This window comes from Sus scrofa, chromosome 5 (assembly GCF_000003025.6).
Source record: "Sus scrofa isolate TJ Tabasco breed Duroc chromosome 5, Sscrofa11.1, whole genome shotgun sequence".
NCBI classification, from domain to species: Eukaryota; Metazoa; Chordata; class Mammalia; order Artiodactyla; family Suidae; genus Sus; species Sus scrofa.
The window spans coordinates 24,847,616-24,872,244 of NC_010447.5; the positions used below are offsets into that span (position 1 = coordinate 24,847,616).

A 24,629-nucleotide genomic window follows, 5' to 3' on the forward strand; every position below is an offset into this window, starting at 1 on the left:
TAAACCTTTTATACCTGAACAGAGCCAGGGGCCTCCCGTTATCTGCATGTGCCTCTTCTGGCCAAGCTGGATTCTAAAGCAAAGCATTGTGGAAGGGTTATCCAGACTTATTATGGCCTGTCATCCCCTCCCTTTCTGATCCAGAGGGGTCTCTCTACACATGTGTAGTTGGGGTCTCCCTGACCTTGAGGATTGGGACTATGTGACCTCTTGGTCTTTTGTCCAAGTAGGGCTGAGCCCCTCTTTTGTTACTGTCCATTACCATTGTTTCAATGGTTCACAGAAGACAAGTATCAGTTATTTGCTTTGTGCCTGTTGTTATTTCTATCTTGAATTATAGATAAGGGGTTTGTTATCAATGTTTATTCTGGATCCCACCTGTCTCTTGCCTCAGGAAGTATAAATAAGAGGTCAGTTGTAAATGCCTATCCTGGAGCCTATCTATCTCCTGCCTCAATGAGACTTCAAAGACCATTCTTAACCTTTTAAAAATTGTACTGTGAATTCATAAGTGGGTGTGGATGTGTGTGTAAATGTAGTTTTATAAAGAGGTTAAATATATACTCAACACAAAGACATATATTTTGTCTAAACCTCCATGAACACCGGTAGAGCTTCGTCAACTTAAAGTTATCATTTAATTTATGAAAGTGTGTAGTGCAGTAAATTTGAATGCCACTTATTTCAGGAAACCTGTAAATGAAGCTATTAAACAAAATACCCAATTCTTCAAGGTAAAATTGAATAACAGCTTCTCAATTAGACAGGTAATCAAACTTTTTATTACAATTACTCTTGGTATTTCCAAATCTATCCTTCACAATATCACAATGTTTAAGGAGAAATAAGCTATTTTACTACAAGTTTGTCTGCTGGGATGATTTCAGCATGAACACTCAATAAGCTTCCATACTAACTAAACACATCACCTCATTTAATAAGAATTTTAAATATAAGGTGACCATAGAATGGCATTATTAGGGTCCCAAGTCCACTATGATGCTCTTGGAACCGCTAGCTTCTGCATTTTAGCTTTTTTTTTTTAGGCCATCTCTCTCTGTGTGCATAAGATGGCTGTTTTGGTTCAAGGCAACATATGCAGATGAGACAACACTTAGTGATTTCTTGGTAACTCTTTCTGAGCAAAGGGAAACTGCTCCCAGAAATTGCTGATGGATTTCCACTCATTGGCTAGAATCGTGTCATAAGCCCAGCCCTAACACATTCAGTGGAGAGGGGAATGAGATTACCATGACTGACTCTCTTAGTAAATCTCACCTCAATATAGAGTTTAAATCTCTGAGCACATGGCTGCATGATGAAAAGCAGATTCCCACAAGGAATTCATATTTTCCACAAAGAGAAGGTAGGAGAAAATGGAAGCACAATCAGTAATGAAGAATGTTGGCCAAGGGACAACTCATTTAAATATTAGTGATTTCTCTGATGAGGACTCTCTTTACTCTGAAATAAGGAGAGGATATTAATTATTATTACTCTTCAGTACTTTATAGCATAGTAGGGCTTTTGTGCACAAAGAATACTAGGAGCACATTCTCTTGGTACTATGTCCTTTGGATTCAAAACACACACCTAAACCCAGATACATCTATATCCACACTATATACATAAATACTGTAGTAGATAGTGGCAGGGACTTTGGAGTAGGTGAATCTCAGACCTTTAGTTAGGAGTTTTGATTGCTTAAAACTAGTCATTACTGATAAACAAAGGCACGTTTAAAGAGAAGAGTAAAGATGAATGGAGATCATATATGCATCTTTAAAAGGACTTTAATCTGGTATATGTCTTGTATTTTTCTTTTCTATATTGTTTGGGTAAGGAAAGAAAGGAGTTCCTGTTGTGGCACAGCAGAAACGAATCTGACTAGGAACCATGAGGTTGTAGGTTCTATCCCTGGCCTCACTCAGTGGGTTAAGGGTCTGGCATTGCCGTGAGCTGTGGTGTAGGTCACAGACATGGCTCGGATCTAACATTGCTGTGGCTGTGGTGTAGGCCAGTGGCTACAGCTCTGATTTGCCCCCTAGCCTGGGAACCTACCATAGGTGCCACCCTGCCATAGGTGCCACCCTGAAAAGCAAAATAATAATAATAAAAATAAAATAAATAAATAAATATTACCATCTACAAAATGAAATAATTTATCCTATCCTTAAATTACAGATATGAGTAATATTATACTCTTGCCCTCCAAGAGCTGAAATTCATATTAATATTAATATGCAATAAATAACCACAAAGTAGAACATTAATACAATCTAACAGGCATAGGTTTGCTACAAAGTAGTGTAGCAGTTAACAGGTTTGGGATTACATTAGACAGATGGGTATATGGAATGCATTATGGAAGGGCTATAAAATTATAATTAATTTTAAGGAATAGATGGAAAGTATATAGACTTTTATTAAGTCTTCATGTAATATCCTATGCACAATAAGATTTATGAGGGAAAAATATCCATGAGCAGAAATGTATTTTAGCATCCCCTGGAAATGGTCAGATTGCTTACTAGTTGCCTAAAACAGATAAGAATCTTCAATTTGCAAATTGAATTTTACTGATTGGTTAATGGAAACTTATATATTTTTCAGATACATTGTGAAGTACATATTCACATTTCAAAATCCTTTTGAGATTAAACTACTTCAACATTTAAATATAAAAGCTGGAAACATGTCAGAATCACTTTAAATGTTCTGCAGTTAGACTACACTGAAATGATTCTTTGACACTAAGGAGACGTTTAAGCTTTAGAGGAAGAAAGGTATTTAGTAGATGTCAAGTATTTTTTAGTGTGAGATAGTATTAACATATTTGAAGAAATTTTAGTGGGAATTGAATTTTTTTCTGTTATTGTATTGGTTGGGAAGTCTTAGACTGCCATATGATGTCGTATCACAAGAATCTGTAGGTAAACCAGCTCTTGGCTTGATTGATTTTTTTTTTTTTTTTGGTTCTTTGATCTACTCAAGGACTTAAATATCTGCCTCATCTTTAAGCACTATTCATGGTCCAAAGATGTCACTTGCAGACATTGCATTCTCATGATAACCTACAGAGACATTTTATTGCTGTGATAAATTGAGAAAATCCTTTCTCAGCAGAAAAGATTTATGCTATATAAATTGCCCCCACATGCTCATAGTCAAACCAGTATTTGGTCCTACCATGAGTGGCTTGTAGTGCTTATGATTCACTTCCCCAGTGTTGGACCTGAGATCTCACAGAAGAGTTAGGTATAAAATCAAATCAGGATTAAGTTATGAAGAAGGAAGAGGGGAAGACTCTTGGGTAGGCAATCAAGAGTGACTCGATACAGTCTTATATTTTCCATGTTGTTAAAAATTATTCCAAAGAGCAAGAAATGTGAAGTACCAATTTTGCATAGAATTAAATGTAAATAGTTATTTTAGAGAGTAAGCATTACGCATGTAACAGATTTAATCATTCCTAGGGTGGTGGTGGGGAATGATACTTAATAGGAGTGCATACAGCTGGCATGGGCAGTTATAGCAGCGTTTGAGCAATCCTTAAAAATTGTTACTTTGCACTTCAGTTTCCTTATATAAAAATTGGGAATGATGTAATGGTACTAATTTTTAGAGTTGTGAGGATTAAATGTGATTTTATACACACACAAACACACACACAGAGCTTAGAAACATACCATGTCCTCAAGAAATGTTATTGTTATTTTGTAGCTATTGTGCCAGCCTTAAACAAGTGACAGTGTCTTTCTGGTTGAGAGTAATGTAATCTGTAAACATAAAGGAAGTGCTTGGTGTTTCTGTCCTTGAACATGAAGAATTAGAACAATCACTTTCAAATCCTTTGATTTGTACAAACAGACTTTGCTAAAATGTCAATTTGCTCCTTTTCCCACCTCATCCCCATACAGATAGCATGATTTTTTATTTTTTATTTTTTTCTTTTTCTGCCACATCCATGGCATATGGAAATTCCCAGGCCAGGGATCGAATCCAAGCTGCACCTGCGGGAACTTCCATATGCTGCAGGCGCAGCTAAGAAAGAAAAAAAAAATTTTTTTGAAAAATCTTTCAAATTTAGAAAGCCTCTGTAGAAAAAGACTGTCATAGTAAACACAGATAAATTTCTGTAATTGCAAACAACTTTCTCCCAGTCTTGCACTAGTTGCTTTTTGTCTTCTGACTTGACAGGATACCACATATACAAATTTGAAGTAAAGCAAATGAAAAATAAATTATAGCACTTTATCATTTCTTCTGTTAGCGTTTATGCTATGCGGAAAATTTTTATATAGCTCAAATTGATAGTCAATCCCAATTCATGGTTTTAGACTGATCAAATATATTTTATGAAATGTTCATTACATAACATACTTCCCAAATTTTTCTCATGTTTATCATGTACTTATGCAATATACAAAAGAAATAAAAAAATAAGCACTAAGAGTTCATGTTTACAGAACAGAATACCAATATACTAAAGTATAGACCAGCTCATATATTCATACATATGTGTGTGCCATATATTTTAAAAACATATAGCAAAAAAAAAAAATCTGTTTTTAACTGTGTACAAAGTTCTAAATTAGCAGCAGGAGAGATACAGTAGTTGTATTCAGAGTGTCCAGGACCATCCCAGGTTTGATGATTGATTGGCTAGAAGGAATCATGGGACTCAACGATGTCTTTTTCATGGCTATTATTTATTAAAAGGAAAGTATGAAAAATTAAAAAAAAAAAACTAGCGAAGGGAAAAGCACAGTGTACAAAGTATAGAGAAAATGAAGTACAGACTTTTGAAGAGTCCTCTCCCAATGGAATCACAAAGGGTCATCTTAATTCCTTCAGCAACTAGTTGTGACAGCACGTGTGAAGTGATATCTACCAGGAAAATCATTAGAGATGCAATGCTGAAGATACTATGGGCTTGCCTCTCACAAGACATTCTCTGCCCAGCTTGCACCAAAATTCCAGACTCCTAGAAGGAAAGCAGATGTTCAGCATAAACCACAGTGGTTGAAAACAGTGTAAGCATTGTGAGCCACTCTTGTCTGTTAGGGAATGTTGAGAACATTTCTGAAATCAAGTTCCCAGATGCCAGTCAAGAGCCAGCCTTGCAAGCAGGCCTTTCTAGGCTGACAGTCCACACTCTGCTATATTAACTTTGTCCTGCACAGAAGTTAAAAGCACACGTTTTATAATCAGATGACTCTGGGCTCATATCCACATCCTACCCCATATATTGATCTTGACCTTGAACAAGTTATCTGAACACTTTGCATGCCTCTATTTCATCAACTGTTAATAGCTTTAATTAGGCTATTAGTTAATTAGGTGTGAAAATAATGCATGTAGACTTCTTAGCATGCTTCCTACCAAGAGTAATAACTTGATAAATGTTGATGAATAATGATAGTATATGTGGCAATTACCTTCACAGAGCTTAGAACAGATAGTATGAACAAGGCTCACACAAATGAAATAGACAGCAAGTGTTTCACTCTGTGTGTTTTTGTGTGTGTCACCAACTGTAAGTACAACAGGAGTTCTGAGAATGGGCAGACCCTGTGTAATTTATAAGAAACCTCAAAAGCTTCATTGCCAGAATAAGTATTATTTTGCTAAGTGTTATGGAGCCTCAACTACAAGATAGAAGTAGCTTTCAGAAGACAAAGAAGTAGCTGAAATACAGGGTGACAATATTGCGACCCTTACACTGCTCTCTGATGAAGCCCTCCTTTACAGCTTCACAGCTAGCATCAAAGTGGCCAGTGTACATGACACTAAAAATTCTGAGATGGATTGGGAAGCTGGGTCAGAAGAAATTATTGGCTAGATCAGTCTGATTTAGCTACGGTCTGGTGTTTTTGTGCATGCTTTTGGAAACAAGACATTATTATTGTTTTTTTCTTTTCCCTTTTTTTAAACTGCTTGACAAGCAAATAGAATAAAGCATTTTGATAAGCAATACCTCTGCTCTACCAAGATATGGATTCAGATCTAACTCTGTAGAGGCTTTTCTATTTTTGACATAACAAGTGATTAAGCACCATGATTACTGGAAAAACACATGCTGAGTAAAAACTTCCGGAATGATTGAATTAATAAATAAGTGAATGAATGAGCTCAGAATATAATTAGGTCTAAGATTCATCAACAAGGGACACCTGTGAGGTTAGAGCATGTTTAACAAAAATCATGTGGGATGAGAATTTATTTTCTTGAAACTTCACCTGTCTTGTTAATACAATAAACCGAGTTGCTTGTAGGTTGAAAATGTATTGGATGATGTTGTCTTACATTGAATGTTAGTTGCCTCAAGCCAATAGTTTAAGCATTTAGAGATTCTTTGTAAAAATAAGTATATTTTATTCCGCATCATAATTTTAATTTTGCTCCACAACTATAACAATGTAAAAATATTTTATGATGTTTTATAAGCACTTAATATTAAGGGTTATGGAGTGTTGATTATTTCTAAATAAATCACTTATAAAGTGTATCTTTTGTGCTAAAAAGATTATAGATAATTATGTAAACCTATTCCTTATAGATCATTTCAATGAGGTATATAATTTGTTAAAATTAGAAGTCTCCTTGCATCTTGACTGATTCCACTGTAGAAATTATCAAAGCCTGCTGCAAAAAAGTGCCAATACCTCTAAATCTTCTCTTTAGTGGTTACCCTTAATCAGTCACAGTGACAGGAAATAGCTTTGATATGATTATCCCAACCTATAGATGTAATTATTTCCCATGCATTGCAAATTAAGTTGTGATTCATTGACTATTTTCAAATTTAAATGCACACTCTTTAAGCAGACATATTTATGAAACATAGAAATCAAGTAGACAATTTGTTAGTTGTCCAGGCACTGTGTAGAAAAATGGAATATGTAATAGCAGTGATACTGGGAAGAGATCATTGTTAATAGTCCAAGTAATTGATAAATGCCTTTGAATTCATTCTAATAATCTGTATTTACCAAAGCACCTATCACAGTTCTTAAAACAACATGTTGGTTACTTCTTTCTCTGGAAGATAATGCATTAAGGGTTATAGTTGTGCTCTTATTTATTATTTTTTTTTTTTTTTTGTCTTTTTGCTATTTCTTGGGCCGCTCACGCAGCATATGGAGGTTCCCAGGCTAGGGGTCCAATCAGAGCTGTAGCCACCGGCCTACACCAGAGCCACAGCAACGCGGGATCCGAGCCGCGTCTGCAACCTACACCACAGCTCACGGCAACGCCGGATCCTTAACCCACTGAGCAAGGGCAGGGACCGAACCCGCAACCTCATGGTTCCCAGTCGGATTCGTTAACCACTGCGCCACGACGGGAACTCCTGTGCTCTTATTTTATACTTGGTGCCTGTCAGCTGTCAATACTGCATTGAATTGATCTGAGCTGAACTGAATGAACTGAATTGGTTAAGTTATTTTAAGAAAAGGAATCCACACCTAAATTCAGTAATTAATCAAACTAATCAGTTGATTCTGACTCCTCTCTTCTCATAAAGGCTATTTGAATTTAGCTTTATACTTTTTAATTAAAATGGTCATTTCCTAATCAATGTATATGTTATAATAAATAACTACATTATATATTTATATGGAGAATGTCTTCAGATGAATTTTACCTTATTAAAGTCAGAATTCTATTCTTTTCACACCCTCTTGTACAATTTTCATTATTTTTTCCCCTCCAATCCTGTTGTTTTTATAGCACTATCTTATAAAGAGTCCTTTTGTTTTGTTTTATTTTGTTTGGTATTAAATGTAATATGTGGTATTCTGTTTTTTGAGCACTTTTTCTAAAATTATGTTGTTACCAATATCCTTTCAAAAGATATTATGGAGTAATATTAAAACTATTATTATGCCATGAGTATTTATATTTATATGTAAAGAATAAAAAAAATGTTAACTACAGTTGTGTGAAAGAATAAGGATCTATTGATGAATGAATTTCAGTGTGTTTTAAATACCATCCATATAGAAGTTCTCAAATGTAATGCAAATTTTTATGTTTTAGTATTAACTAAAACTCATTTAACTTTTTTCCAGGCTAAATACTGGACTGAGAATTCTGACCTAATATAGTATTTTTCCTCCAAAGCAATACTCCTAGTTTCAGATGAAATGTAATTTTAAAGTAAGAAGGAATGTCAAGTCAAACAGTTTACACTTAGGTCTCAAAGTGGTATGGACTTTCATTAAATCTAAGCCTCAACTGTTATGTTGCACCATTATTTTTTTTTCTTTTTTTCCCTTGCCTTACTTTTTCTAACTTTTGATTTACAATGTTCTGTCAATTCCTGCTGTGCAGCAGTGTGACCCAGTCATACATACACATTCTTTTTTTATATTATCTTTTATCATGTTCTATCACAAGTGATTAGATATAGTTCCCTGTGCTATACAGCAGGACCTCATTGCTTATCCAGTCTAAATGTTGTAATTAACTTGCACCATTATTTTATGAGGCATCACTAAAGAAAAAAAATATGCACATTCAAATATGACACAAGGGAGTTCCTGTTGTGGCTTAGCTGTAAGGAACCTGACTAGTATGCATGAGGATGTGGGTTCAATCCCTGGCCTTGCTCACTGGGTTAAGGATCTGGCATTGCTATGAGCTGTTGTGTAGGTCTCAGACTCAGCTCAGATCCCATGTTGCTGTGGCTGTGGTGTGGGCCAGCAACTACAGCTCCGATTCAACCTCTACCCTGGGAACTTTATGCCATGGGTGTGGCCCTAAAAAGACAAAAAATAAAAAGACACAACACTTTCTTAATATTTAGAATTTTTATTTTAAATTACCAAAAGAGTTTTTTTAGACATAAATATAATTTATTTTAACCATTCCTAAAACTTTGTCCCATTTCTAAATCAGTTTTTGAATCAGAGTGCTAGATGTTCATGTTTCCCACATAAGATCCTTCTCTTTGCTGGGAGGCAGCCTGTGTTAATAGAGAGCCATTTTCTCTGGTAATTCCATGTACACTGCTGCACCCATTCTGTAAGTTTTGAGGGTGGTACTTTCTTGACTTTACCAGAATGTATCAACAGAAGCTTTTTCAGACAACAATCAGGAGTCATATTCATATTCCCTTTTCAAATGGGCCTTAAATAGGTTGAATGAAATATAAGGAATTGCCATTGTCTAATCGAACTACAGTAATAACAGCCAAATTCAAGCATACACAAGCCCTGATAGAAACCTGTGACTGCCCCTGCTGAGTGGGGAACATTGAGAGACCATCAAGGGTGTGTAAGACATCCTTGTTTCTAACATAACAAGATATGAAAATAGTTTCTCTTAGAATTTAAAAAAATACAGTATTAAAGAAAAATCACAGTATAATAAATACTAAAAAAAATTTCAGCACCAGTTAAGGCATATATTTGTACATACATATTATTCTAGAAAATAAAATTCTAACAGATAAGTCATTTATATAATCTCTAGATAATTTTTTGGTTAATTTTATGCTTGTACCCATGGCATATGAAGGTTCCTGGAACAGGGATTGAATCCAAGCCACAGCTGCCACCTATGACCAGATCCTTCAACCCACTGTGCCTTGGGGCCAGGAATCCAACCTGCACCTCTGCAGTGACTAGAGATGCTACAGTCAGATTCTTAACCCACTGTGCCACAGCGGGAACTCCCAATTTCTAGATCTTTGTTATAAACTCACCTGCATTTATTAAGATATTTAGACAGTTTAGCAATGTCCTGTTGAAAAACTTTTCCATCAAAAGTTTAATAACAATGGTCCTAACAAACTGTATGTTAAACAATTTGAATTTATTATTATTTTGTCTTTTTTTGCCTTTTTCTAGGGCTGCTTCCCATGGCACATAGAAGTTCCCAGGCTAGGGGTCCAATCGGAGCTGCAGTCGCCGGCCTACGCCACAGCCACAGCAACGCCAGATCTGAGCTGCGTCTGTGACCTACACCACAGCTCACAACAACGCCAGATCCTTAACCCACTGAGCGAGGCCAGGCATCAAACCCACAACCTCATGGTTCCTAGTTGGATTCGTTAACCACTGCGCCATGACAGGAACTCCTGAATTTATTTTTTATGTGCTTATATATGTATGTATGGTTAAAGATAATCAGTCAAACTGATTAGAAAGTATTGAAGCGTCTTCATGATATTCCATGTGAACTAATATTTATCTTCGATCATTAAAATGCGCTTTCTCAACTTTCAAAATTAACAAATGTTATCAATAAATAACCCAGTAACTGAATATTTCTTAATTTCTTCTCTACCACAGGTCCCATAAGTAGTGTTTTGGTGAATAAATATGGTAGCCGGCCAGTGGTGATGGTAGGAGGTTTATTATGCTGTTTGGGAATGGTCACAGCTTCCTTTAGTACCAGCGTACTAGAGCTTTACCTCACTATGGGATTCATTTGCGGTAAGTGAAGTTTTGTTTTCAGCTTATTTTCTTTTTTAAAATTATTTTTATTTTTTTAATGATTTATTTCCATTATGGTTGGCTTAACAGTATTCTGTCAATTTCTACTGTACAGCAGGGTGACCCAGTCACACACATATATATATATATATACACCTTCTTTTTCTCACATTATTCTCCATCATAGGCGACTAGATATAGTGCCCTGTGCTATATAGTAGGATCTCATTGCTTATCCACTCCAAATGAAATAATTTGCATCTACTTACCCCACACTCCCAGTTCATCCCATTCCCTCCCCCTCCCCGTCGACAACCACAAGTCTGTTCTCCATGTCCACGATTTTCTTTTCTGTGGAAAGGTTCATTTGTGTCATATATTATATTACAGATATAAGTGATATCATATGGTATTTGCCTTTCTCTTTCTGACTCACTTCACTTAGTATGAGAGTCTCTAGTTCCACTGTTGCTGCAAATGGCATTATTTGTTCTTTTTTATGGCTGAGTATATTTCCTTCTTAATTCTTCTGTTGCTTGCAAAATTCTGTACGAAGCATGAGCAACAGAACATTCTTATTATTTTCTTTGAATTTCCTTTTTATATCAGTTGCTATCTTAAAGTATTGTCATCCAGTACATCAAAATACTGGCTATAGGATGGCCAATCAAACTAATTTTAAGAAATGGAGAAAGCAGGGTTATCAGACATGATACATGCTATAACATAAATGTCAAAAAGAAAACCTCTTTGGTTTTTTTGTACTGTTTCAACATTTAATCGTCAGCCAATTAAGATGGTATTGTGGACACAGATTTTCTGGCATATATATAACTTCTTTTTTTAAAAAATATTTTTATTATTAGTACTAGTATATGACTTATCATTCATAATAGGTTAAAAATGATTCCAAAAAGAAATTTCCTGGATTCAGTGATTTGGCTTTAACAGTAGAATTGGTATTACCTGTGTTCTGATTACCGGTAGACCTCTTTATGGAATCCCTTCTTTTTCTTACTAAATGATTCGGTTTAAAAACTCTGGAAGGCTCATTTGTCACTAAACACAAGTATTTCAAAATGACTTGCTCTCACTTGATTATAGTTGTTTTTCATGCATGTATATAGATGCTGGCAGACCTGAATGTGTCCATTTGGAAAACATTATCTTAATTAAATGCCTCAACAATAAATTGGATTAAACACATCCATACTCAAAATTTTAAGAACAATTTTACTTCAATATATAAAGAAGTTGAATCATTTCCTTTTGCCTGCAGATGAAAATATAAATAATTTCTCTTTTTACGGTCTTTAGATTAGTCTACACTTGCATTTGATTTAAAAAATAGATACAGTAAAGCCTACAGTAATAGTGATGTTAAAAATCTTTCTCTTTAATAACCTACAGACTTCTCTCTTCTTTTTTAATATGGTCAAACACCTTTGACATTGTGAATGAGAATCTTACATCTAAGATTTCTCATGGTGGAGTGAAAGCCCTTTCTTTTGTGCGGAAATACTATATACAGCTGACCCTTGAACAACATGGGTTTGAGCGGCACGGATCCACTGCACTACATGATCCATGGTTGGTTGACTCCTGAGGAGAGCTGGCTATAAAAGATACGTAGATTTTCAACTGGGCAGAGGGTGGGTGCTCCTAAACGCCCAGGTTGTTGATGGGTCATCCCTATTGCTTTTCACAGTAGAGTTCAGGCTGGAACCACAAGTAGCTGTATTAGGGAAAAGATGATTTTGATATTACTGTACCACAAATATCAATAGCATTAAATGTTATTCTAACTTCAGTTCATTCCTTTGATCTTAAAGGCTTCTGGTACTTCTAGTCAACCACTGAATATACCTATGAGGGAGTTATCTTAAGTCATTATCAGCCAGTACTTCATGGTATCTGAAATCAGAAAGGTCTAGCTTTCAAACCTGGCTTAGCACATACTAGCTTTGTGATCATGGATAAATTAACCTCCTTCTGTCTCAGTCTCTTTGTCCTTAAAATGGGAAAATTATAGCACTTTCCATTGGGAGTTGTTGGCATGATTAATATTAAAAAGAATGAATATATGGCACTTCACAGAGTGTCCAGCATTTTTTTATGTTTGAATAAATATTAGCATATAATAATTGCATCATTATATAACATCTTCAAGTGGTAGGCTTTACTTGAATTTGGCAAAGCCCTTTTATGTTGTTGCTGAGAGCACTGGAGCTCAAAAAGTCTTAAGTATTTCGCTCAGTAGTATACACAGGCAATAGTTGAGGCAGATTTAGATCTTTTGATTTCGAAATGCATGTTCCTTTTACTGTGCCAGATAGGAAACAGATGGCCACAATCTCCTAAAGAGAATTTGGATTAATATCTGAAAGCAAAATTCCAGGTGACAGAATGGGGGCACAGGGAAGGGAAATGACATAAGGTAAAGGTAAAGAGATTTGAACGTCAAAACACAGTTTGGTTTTAATTTGGGCTCTTCCACTAACAAGCTGTTGACCATAGTTTTATTACTTATACACTGGATCCAATTGCGCTCATTCTGCCTACCTCACAAGTATGGCTGAGGTAGAGTTAGAGTGCATACCATCCTTCACTCTCCAAAGCATGTTCTTGGTTCCCTCATGGCAGTTTTTAGGGACTCTACTATAAATATTTAACATAAACATTTATACTAGAGGTTTGCACTAAGCATTTGTACTCAGAACTCAGTGTCCTAGTATCTAAATACTTAACCATTTTGCAATACTATTTCACTTTACACAAACTGGTAAACGCAGAATAATTTCTATTTCTATAGCCTCTAAAATAACACAGAATAATGCCTAGGCAAAAGGGGAAAGAGCAGAAGTTTGAATAAATCAATAGTTTTTACTTTTTAAACAAACTTGTTTGTTATTGTTGCCAAATAGTACCTTGGCCAGCTATAAGAAGTAATTCGTTTCTCAAAGGCAGTGCCCAACACCGCAAGGAGTTCCCTAGACAGTAAAAAACTTGCGACTCATATAAACAGTCAGCTTTAATCCCTGAAATGAAAATATGTTTCAAGCAAAAAATTACTTATGTTTTAGTTAACACACATGTACCTATATATATATCCATGAAATGTGGAATGTGAGGTATGGCGTATGAAATTAATGGTATGATTACTCTTTTTTATTATTTGCATGGCTTTGAAAGCAGTATCTCTGAGACACCTACCATTATGTATAAATGACAACCTTTTTAGCTTTTTAGTCTGTTCACAGTGTTCCACTATGAAAAGAAAGTATTCACATTTTATTTTTATTTTTGTCTTTTTGCTATTTCTTGGGCCGCTTCTGTGGCATATAGAGGTTTCCAGGCTACGGGTCAAATAGGAGCTGCAGCCACCGGCCTATGCCAGAGCCACAGCAACGCGGGATCAGAGCCGCGTCTGCAACCTACACCACAGCTCACGGCAACGCCAGATCGTTAACCCACTGAGCAAGGGCAGGGATCGAACCCGCAACCTCATGGTTCCTAGTCGGATTCGTTAACCACTGCGCCACGATGGGAACTCCAGTATTCACATTTTAAATGCACTCTTGCCCACAAGGAAGAAATCTGTTCTCTATATGTGTATGTAAATAGAGAGATTAATTTATTTGTGGAATTAAGTGGTGGTGTGATTAAGAATGAATAGTTTTGTCCTCATTTCAACCTATTTTGTGATAAATGCAATATCAGTAGAAGTTCTTGGTTTTATTTCTGTGTTTTAAAAGGAAAGGAATACTGAAACCATCATGCGTCTAAGGTGTTCAGTTATGAGAATGTTGTTTATGTGCCACCTTATTGATAGGTGTAATTATAAAAAGTTAAAGTTACTACCTGCTGTTGCATTTTTAGTTCTTCTATCTTCTTTTTTTTTTTTTTTTTTTTTTTTTTTTGCTTTTTAGGGCCTCACTTGTAGCATGTGGAAGTCAGCTAGGGGCTTCAATCAGAGCTGCAGCCGCCGCTGGCCTACACCATAGCCACAGCAATGCAGGATCCTTAACCCATTGGAGCAAGGCCTGGAATCAAACCTGTGTCTTTATGGATACAGGTCACTTAGTTCCTGCTGAGCCACAGCAGGAACTCTCTTCTGTCTCCATTTGAATGTACATGATGAAGTCATTTCTTTTGTGAATGGCATAATGTGTTTGTATTTTCCTTCCTTTTGTTTTGTTCCTTTTAGGTTTAGGTCTAGCCTTTAACCTGCAGCCCGCCTTAACGATCATTGGCAAATACTTCTATAAGAAACGACCTATAGCGATTGGCCTTGCCATGGCAGGAAGTCCTGTTTTCTTAAGTACACTGGCTCCTTTCAATCAGTTCCTCTTTAATAGTTACGGCTGGAGAGGAAGCTTCCTGATCTTGGGAGGTATACTGTTGAATGCCTGTGTGGCTGGGTCTCTTATGAGACCTGTTGGACCCCAACTAACACCTAAGAAGTCTAAAACTAAGGATGGTGTAAGAGCCACTGAACCACATCTGAAGAAGAGACATGAGAAGAAGTCAACATGGGTGAAAATTAATAAATATTTAGATTTCTCCCTTTTTAAGCATAGGGGATTTCTGATATACTTATCTGGAAATGTCATTATGTTTCTGGGGTTCTTTGCCCCCATTATATTCTTGGCTCCGTATGCTAAAGACGAAGGAATTGATGAGTATTCTGCAGCTTTCTTGCTCTCTATTATGGCTTTTGTTGATATGTTTGCCAGGCCTACTGTAGGATTTATTGCAAATTCCAGAATAATCCGACCCCGCATTCAGTATTTCTTCAGTTTTGCGATTATGTTCAATGGAGTATGTCATCTCTTATGCCCACTGGCTGACGACTACCCAAGCCTGGTGGTATATGCTATATTTTTTGGCCTTGGCTTTGGGAGTGTTAGCAGTGTCCTCTTCGAAACTCTCATGGACCTCGTTGGTGCTCAGAGATTTTCCAGTGCTGTGGGACTCGTCACAATTGTGGAGTGTTGCCCAGTTCTTCTTGGTCCTCCTCTTGCTGGTAAGAATATTTTTCATCAAGGAAAGCAAACAGCATGAAATTTCTAGCCATTAGCTGAGACTTTCTTTGTAGGATAAAATGTGGTTCGAAATAATCAATACTAATAGCCTAAAAGACCAGGGGAGTGTTAATTTTAGGCTTTGTTATATGTTTTTAAATTTAATAATTAGTCTATTTTAGACAAAAATTTCATTCGGAGCCTGGACTTAAGAACTTAAGAATTTAACTTTGATAATTAGCACAATTTTCAGGTTTTTACCCATATCGATTTGTTTTGTACTTTTAAAAATGTATCATGGAGCTTCCGTCATGGCGAAGCAGAAACAAGTCCAACTAGGAACCAGGAGATTGCAGGTTCGATCCCTGGCCTTGCTTAGTGGGTTAAGGATCTGGCATTGCCGTGAGCTGTGGTGTAGGTCACAGACTTGGCTCAGCTCTGGTGTTGCTGTGGCTGTGGTATAGGCCAACAGCTACAGCTCTGATTAGACCCCTAGCCTGGGAACCTCCATATGCTGCAGGTGCGGCCTTAAAAAGCAAAAAAAAAAAAAAAGTTTCATAAAAAGAAATTCTACTTTATTTCATCACTGGTAAACAGATTTCTCTTCTTTTTTAATTAAAATGACTTAATAATTTGAAGCGATGCTCTTAAAAGTCAGGATCTATTTTCTTATTGGAGTATATTGATTATATTAATATGGAGCCTGTTACATGCTTGAAGGAATACTTTTATAATATCACTAATTAGAATATATGAAAGGAATGCAAGAATGAAGGGAAATTCATTCAAAGTCATTTTCTTCATTGGATACTTATATTCTATATTTATAAATTATAACTTTATTTATAAAATTATAAATTATAATGATTACCTTTAGATTTTAGGATCTGTCTATGATGCCAATAAAAGTATCTGTGTTAAATTATCCAGTAAGGAGACTGAGTGAACACACATGTATATAAGGTCATTTCTGAAGTCAAGGCTTTCTTGAGTCTTAGGTATCAATTTTTTTTTTTTTTTTTTTTTTTTTTTGTCTTTTGTCTTTTTAGGGCCGAACCTGTGGCATATGGAGGTTCCCAGGCTAGGGGTCTAATCGGAGCTGCAGCTGCCAGCCTATGCCAGAGCCATAGCAATACCAGATCCAATCCGCATCTGCGACCTACACCACAGCTCATGGCAATGCTGGCTCCTTAACCCACTGAGTGAGGCCAGGGATTGAACCTGCAACCTCATGGTTCCTAGTCGGATTCATTTCCGCTGCGCCACGACAGGAACTCCAGATGTCAGTGTTATAAATGTTAAATAATTCTCTTTGTTAGCCAGTCTTCCAGTAACCACTGTTGAGTGTTGTTAATGTTATCAGGCTAACCATAAAATTTTTTAATGTGTTTAAACTCTTCCTACATGATATCAAGGAATCACTTTGAAATTAGGAAAATTCATGTTTAATTTGGTGATACTAGGGCATGACTGACCTTAACCTTTTGCTTTTTCATTTGGTCAGGAATGAGTGGTGTAGTTATTGACTTTTTTTGTCCACCAAGTCTGTCCTCTGGTACCTAGCTCAGACGCTTTGGGTGCTATATATCTCTATATAGCTCTACCATGGCATCAAAACAGTTTTCAGAATGAATGACAGCCAGTAGGTCTTATTCATCAGCTAATACATGTTGTTATATTAGACAATACAGTTGGCCTATCTTTTCATACACAATTAGTTTTCCCAAATGATTTTTAGAAGCCTATTCATTAGCAATAAAATTCTTAGTATTGGATAAAATTGTATTTCACCAGCCATGATAAGATGAAAAAAAATCAAATCAGGTCAGTGGCATAGTGATGGGTGCTATGAAAAGGAAAGAATCTCATTTGGCCACTCCCACCTGTGTTGAGACCCATATTAATAATATTGACATCAATTACAGTATCCTTGAGTGCTTATCATGTTAATACTGGCAAACAATTGCACCAGTGGTAACAACGACAGAAATTTATTTGGGGCTCATTGTTGAAGCTCTCAGGCTATAGCCATAATGTAGTGTCGTTTTTTTCATCGTATTTCTGCCTCCTGTTACCTCTGACACACCTTGACTTTTAGACTGGCTTCTCCTTTGTAGCATTTGGGCACTATTAGAACAGTGTCTGGCATATAACAGACACTCAATAAGTACTTTTGAATGAGTGGGTATTGTACTTACTTCTTATACAGTTGCCACTGCTGCTATTAGTCTTGACAGTAGAGCAGTGAAAGGTACAGAGAGCGTGATTTTTATTTTTATTTTTTTCAATTCGAACTTTCACTGTGCTGCACTCAAAAAGAGCTGAAACTTTAGTTCTGGAAATCATACCTGGTTTCTTGATGATGCTAAAAATCTCTAAAAATTTAGAAAGTATGTTGATTTGGTAGTCCAAAGTGATATTAATTCTGATGGGGCCAAAGATCTAATGTTTTTGTATTTAGATGTGTAATAATCATTGTTTGACTAGAAATATTTGACTAAAGTTAGAATGGAAAATTAAATTATGCAACTTTTGCTTTGTTTATGTGTGTATGTTGGAATAACTCCATTCCAACATTTACTAGGTTAAAATATGGAACTTTGTTGTAATAAATAAATTTCCAAGTATCTAAATTTAATACCTCGTCATTAACTAGATTCTAGTCAGAATGACGGAAATTGACCTGTCTAAACAAACAGGTCATTATCAGAATCACCAGGAATATGCATATAATAAATAATATGGATTTGTGTATACTAAGTTTTGCTAGCAATAATTATTAAGAATTAGATGCCTGCATAAGCAAGAGGCAAACTAAGTATAAAGAACATTTTTAAAAGTCAGTGAATCTTCCAATTATATGGCACCAGACTAGTTTTTCAGTGTTCTCAATAATAAATGCAACAAAAACCTTCTTCCTGATGAGTTTGGCCTTAATAATTTAGATTCAGATGAAATGGAAAAGCTGTGATTAGCCCAAAAAGTGAAATGACACTTACCAAGAGGTTCGGTGAAGGCATTTTATGGAGTAGTTAAGAATATGAGATGCAGACAGATGTTGACTAGAGCCCAGATTCTGCTGCTGGACAAAGTACTTCACAGGGCTCTTGAAAGAATTAAATGCAAAATTACAAATAAAGTGTTTAGCCTAGTGCTGGGCATAGACAAAGCATTTAGTAAATATTACATCCTGTCAGGAACCTTATAAAAGCCCTTGAATTTTCTCTAAAGAATCTTTATTGAAAAGATAGGAAATGTGGAAAGGATGAAGCAGTCTCGATATGTATGCTCTAAATATATTCATTAATATGTTTTCATTTATAAATGTCTATATATTTCTACACATGTAGGTTTAAAAATGTATCTCACACATATGTATCTATGAATACATACACAAACATTTATACCTCATTTGTCTTGATTGTACACTTCTATTGAGGGAAATAATTTTGAGTAAATTTAATATACTGGTCAGATAATGCAGCATGTGCTTATAAATGCCTTTACTATACATGTGTGGAAGTCATAAGCTGGAATATTTTTTCTTTTATTAAGCTATCATTTAGTATTAAATAAGAAATAGGTACACAGTGTGGGGAAGCATTTGTTGCAAGTGTTATTTTATGACTGCTTTACTATGCTGTCTCAAAAGATGTTTTTTTGTCTCTTAGGTACCTTGGTGGATAAAACCGGACAATATAAATACATGTATCTGGCCTGTGGAGCTATTGTGGTCATATCCAGTGTGTGGCTACTCATTGGCAATGCTATCAACTACAGACTGCTTGCAAAGGAAAAGAAGAAAGAGGCAAAGAAGACTAGACATAAGCCTGAGTCCCAAGAATCTGAATCCTTGAAGACAGCTAAAAGTCATGATGTTAGTGTCAAAAGTTTCAAAAGTCTCAAAAGTATGAAAAGTCATAAGTCAAAAGGATCAGAGTTTAATCCCTCAGAAAGAGAAACTAATATTTAACAAGAACTACATCTCTGATTTCAGTGTGTATGACTTTCCTAGGAGTATTTTTTTTCCAACACATTGGAAGGCTTTTAGTTGAAATGAAGAGTTATAATAAAGGATGGAGATGAGATTTTCCTTAATGGCAAATTTTATATAAGTTTGTTTTTGAAAACTTATTTGAGCAGTTAAAATTTGAGATCATGCATATAAAGAATGCATGCAAGGTGTTTGTTTCCATACATGACTCTGGTGAAGTCTTCCAATCTTGGTTTTAGAGATCTGAATCCTAAACCCCTGGTTTAAGTGCTCAGGAGTATATTTAATGCTGCAAGAATACCCTCTCCACATCTCATTTTTTATTCAATATTGAAATATGAAATGGAATTGGAGGAAATGAATTGTTCCTAAACAGACTTACACACACCAGCTTTTACACACTTAGGAACAAGGAAACACAGTGTGTGGAGAAAAAAGACAAGTTCAAAAAGAATATTATCACTGTAATTTTTTTTTTTTTACTTAAAAAAAAAATCCATGGAGAGTAAAGAAATGTGGTATATAAACCTGCATACTACTCTACAGAGTGGATTTTTAAAGATAAGAACATGAGTGAAAATGAGGCTCTTAATCTGAAAATGAATTAAGTGCTGTAAAAAATCATTTGCATATATGAAATACATTTGAAAAAAAAAACCCATTTTAAACCATTATTTCTGAGCATTGTCAGATTTAATTCATGCATGCACATGATATCTTGGAGGAGGACCATAAGTTCCTGGTGCTAGTGAACAGAACCCTTGAATAATTTTTAGAATTTATGAATATGTAAATCAGATTGAAAGTCTAAGTGACTCCTAGCAAAGAGCTAAGTATTGATTTGGAAAGGGCTTTCATTAGTAATCCAGAAAGTAATAACCAGGGATTTCTTTTCACTAGACTCAGTCCAGACCCATTGTCATACTGAGAGATCAAAGTAGAATCAACTAGAATCCTGATTGAAAGGCTTACAAATAGGCAGAATTCGAATGTTTCCCAACATATAGTAGTGATCAGAGGGCTTTTGTTAGGAAGAATCCATCTGAGTAAAGCAAACAGTAGGAAGGACTTACAGTGAGTCCTCCAAACTCTCATTTCCCTCCCCTACTAAACATGCGGAAGCAAAAACCAAAATCCAAACAGGCTTTTTACTCAGCCACCAAACTCGTCTCGTTTTTTAGGAACAGTAACACTTGATCATTCTACCCACTACTGATCAGGCTTCCTGCTGCGTGTGAATATAACTAAACCAGGAGATTTTAAAAAGGCTTCGAGAACTGGAGGTTATGTATGACTCATACACAACTGGGGAAGTGTAGGTATCGTTTATAACTCAGTAGAAAGAAGCTTGCAATATTTCAACCCAGCTTAATTTAGCAGCTTCTTATATTCATAACTGTGTGAAAACATCTGGGAATCTGAATCACACTTGAATACAGAGGCATGTATTAGATCTGTGCATTCAGAGTTCCAAATACCCTTTTGAATGACAAAGTACTTTTTAACAAGCAAGGATTTATGCATTAGGTATAAAGTTTTAAATATTTACATCTCCAAACCTGATGTTTAAATTAAGACTGTGAATAATATAAAGCATTCAGTGCTTCATTATTGAAGTAATGTCATTCTTAAGCTGCCTAAAGGAATTTGCCATTCTTTATTATTATTGTTATTCCTATTATTGCAGTAGAGGCAGTTGCTATTCTTATTTCCTTTAAGACTGCACTTGGATACCACACTTCTGTGATAGTTAGATTTAAGAACTTGGATTTGTAACATTTAGGCACTGTTTAAGCATGTAACTCATGTTTAGCAAGCCATATAAAACTCTGTATTTCATTGAACATTCACCTTCTTGCACTGCAAGAGGTATTTGTATTTTTAAAATATTAACTAAAACAATATGTGCCAAACCATAGGTAAATAAGTCAGGGAAAATGTGACTGCGTATAGTTGTTTTTAATTTAGTTTCACCCACTCTTGAGTCTTGAATGAGTTATTTTCCTATTATTTGTGCTTTTGTAGTCAACTCTGACTTATAAGAAACGTGTCACCATAAATTGTGTAGTAGCTTTACAATCTTTAACATCTCCAAAAAATGCCTTGATTTCTCTGAAAATACATGTCTCAATTAATATAGATAATGACCCCCCCCAGGGCAAGTCATAATCATGGGGGTTTAGGCCTAAGGTAATAGTGCTTTTTAACCACCTGCTGGTGGTCACAAGCTAGTGGCTTTTTCCATAGAAAGAGGTTTATTACTTACGGATGAGGTTCTTGTGAAGTCAAAACCAACTTGTATTTTTTCTTTTGGTCTTTGATCATCTTCTTTAACTTTTCATTTCTAACACCAAGTAGATTAAATTCCTAAAAAATAAAGGAAAGTGAAATTGCACATTCCAAGCATAAGGCATAATGTATACACTTATGCTTGGCAGTAGCACTGCACAAAGTTACAAATATGCACACGACTTCATTCCCATACATATAAATGTTGAAAATTAGAACACACCAAAAACAGTGATGTAAACTCAAACATAGAATTCAGATTTATTCTGGGTAAAACAGTTTGATTCAAGTTGTTTACCCTCCCAACTCCTTTGAACTTGTTAGGATATTTGCCTGCTTGAACAGAATCTTTCAAAGGTTGAGAATAAACTATCAACCTAGAACACGTATTATTAAAAAGTCACATAAATGGAGGAGGAAATACAGTTGGCTTCTGTGTCTGCAACAATTAAAGCCAAACATAATTCTTCCCCTCGTTCTTCCCTGAGAGAATGACAGGTTGTAGATATTCAAGATATCTTGAAGCAAAGTCACAGACCATTAAAATTCCTTTTGGTCTTACTCCCTCATGGCATTGTGCAGAAGGAAGGTTATCTTGAACCAGGGTAAAAAAATAATTCATGATCACTAGCTAGTTTAATTATTTTATTCATTTGCGATAACAAGACACCCTGTGTTTCACCATTTAATGTTAAATATGCCTTTACTAATTTACGAATGGAAGACAGGGGTATAGACATGTTCTGACATATCCCCATTGTCTTTCCTGACCCTTTTTGGAGTCAGTCAGCACACATTTCATAGGTCAGGCTTTGGGGTGCTTCACATTGGAAAACATGATGTTTCCTCAGTGTAAATTCACATGGCTCATAAATTTCACTTCTTTAATACCAAGTTCTAACCACCTTATCTCATGGGTCTCCCCTGGACACTACAGAATAAGTAAAATAATTTGGTTTGATACATTTAAAGGCATATTCTAAAAATCGAGATATGTTTTACTCTTCTCTGGCTGTACAGGGCAATTGAGGACATAGGAGAAAAGACCATAAGATGTATGATATAAATGTAAATTTTTATACTGATGTTATAAAATGTAGAAATATACTTAATCAGTTACTTGATAATTATTTTCATCCAAAAATATCTTTTAAAAAACCTTCTTATATGTACAATGTTGCAGGCTTTCAATAAAAATAATCATGATTGTTAGCCTCAATTTAATAGAGAAAGAGGATGTCAAGGGAGAAGGGAATGAATATTCATGTATCCTGCATTTGCCTTATATAATACCTTTTACTATTCAAACCAAATCATAGGTAGAGGCTAATTGACTGCATATAATAGATGAGTGAAACAATAAACAGATATACAAAGAACTTAGCAAATTACCCAGAGTTAAAAGGTAGTATGTGACAGAACCAGAACTTAAAACTTAAGGTTTATCTAAAAGCAGAAAGAGCCCCTAGGATGTTCATTGCCATGCTGCCTCCTCATAGAAGCTGTAGATACAATGGTAGATAAAATATAGATATAAAAAAATTAGAATTAAACCCTATGTGTTAAACCAATAAGATTTAACTGCAATTTGTATTATGATTTATTTTAGTGTTTACTATGGACTGCATTTGCTATAACTTGAATATATATTTTCAAATTGCCCTCTTTTCTAACCAATGCAAATTATCCCAAATAATGGTAATGATCACATACTAGCTGTTACTGCCTCAATGTGACTTTTTTCATAAAAATAATGACATATTTATATGAGTTGGACATAGTCTATTTTCCCTGAAGTTGGGTTTAGAAGAAAAATGCTATTTTCATTATTGACAAATAATATCCATATTAGCTGCTACTTACTATGACTCAAAAATGAACGTACCTTACTATGAAACCTTATATTCAGAATCATAGTGATTCCCACTTATGGGATTATCCGAGGCTATCAAAAAATAGTAAAAATATTATGATATAAATGATGTGTTTAATCTATATAGCATATGTTTATTTTCATCACTTAATGCAAAGCGCCCCTATAATTAGTTTTGCAAATTTCCCTGAACATCTGTATTGTCTTCTTTCTCTCCCTTTGTTCTACAGAGAGAACAAGTGCCATTGCTTTTGTCCTCTTTGTCTAGACTTTTGCCATCCTTAGAATATTATTCTCCTTAGCCCTATTTCAGATAGTGCACTTCTAATGTCTTACATCCTTCATAAAGTCACTCATTCTGCATCTGGTCTTATTTATTTGACTTGCTGGAAAGGTCATATTCATGGAGTCAAGAGTATATACTTTTGGCTAAGACCATTCATCCTAACAAATAAGAGAACTCATGTGACTGTAGGTTTGAGATTTCCTGGATAAGTAAGGTGCTTTTTAATATTTTAGAAGATTTTGTGTTATTATGTATCTTCCTTATGCATGATAAACAGATAATTATGACTTTTAAGAATCTAGAAAGATCTGTCCTTGACATTACTATTCTGGATGTTTCTAATTTTCTTAAGTGCCTGAAACTTTGAGAAACAAAGCTTACCATCATAGCCTAAAAAATCATCCTGTAAGTTCTCTCAATGCAAGACAACACTAATATATCATAACAAGTAGATTCTTTCCTAAATTCCTATGATTCCTAAGGCATCAAATCATTGAGATAAAAATTGAAATTATGATCTTTATTCACCTCGGTTATCTTTTAGGTTTTGATTTCTGCTTACTTATGTGTATGATCTCATGTTTAAGAAATGCACTTAGGAGTTCCCGTCGTGGCGCAGTGGTTAACGAACCCAACTAGGAACCATGAGGTTGCGGGTTCGGTCCCTGCCCTTGCTCAGTGGGTTAACGATCCAGTGTTGCCGTGAGCTGTGGTGTAG

General features: G+C 35.4%; 1 protein-coding gene across 8 annotated transcripts in view; it reads left to right on the forward strand.

Annotated features, from left to right (window-relative positions):
* SLC16A7 (solute carrier family 16 member 7) overlaps positions 1-24,276 on the forward strand; it is a 158,883-nt gene extending 134,607 nt beyond the window's left edge. For 5 of the 8 annotated variants that reach the window (XM_003126337.5, XM_021091910.1, XM_021091909.1 and 2 more), the window contains 3 exons: positions 10,302-10,445; positions 14,653-15,471; positions 19,141-24,276. In XM_003126337.5, the coding sequence (XP_003126385.1) occupies positions 10,302-10,445; positions 14,653-15,471; positions 19,141-19,442 (1,265 nt within the window). In that variant the 3' untranslated portion in view covers positions 19,443-24,276. The remainder of the gene's footprint in view (positions 1-10,301; positions 10,446-14,652; positions 15,472-19,140) is intronic. The other 3 variants (XM_013997677.2, XM_013997678.2, XM_013997679.2) reach the window with 1 other exon arrangement.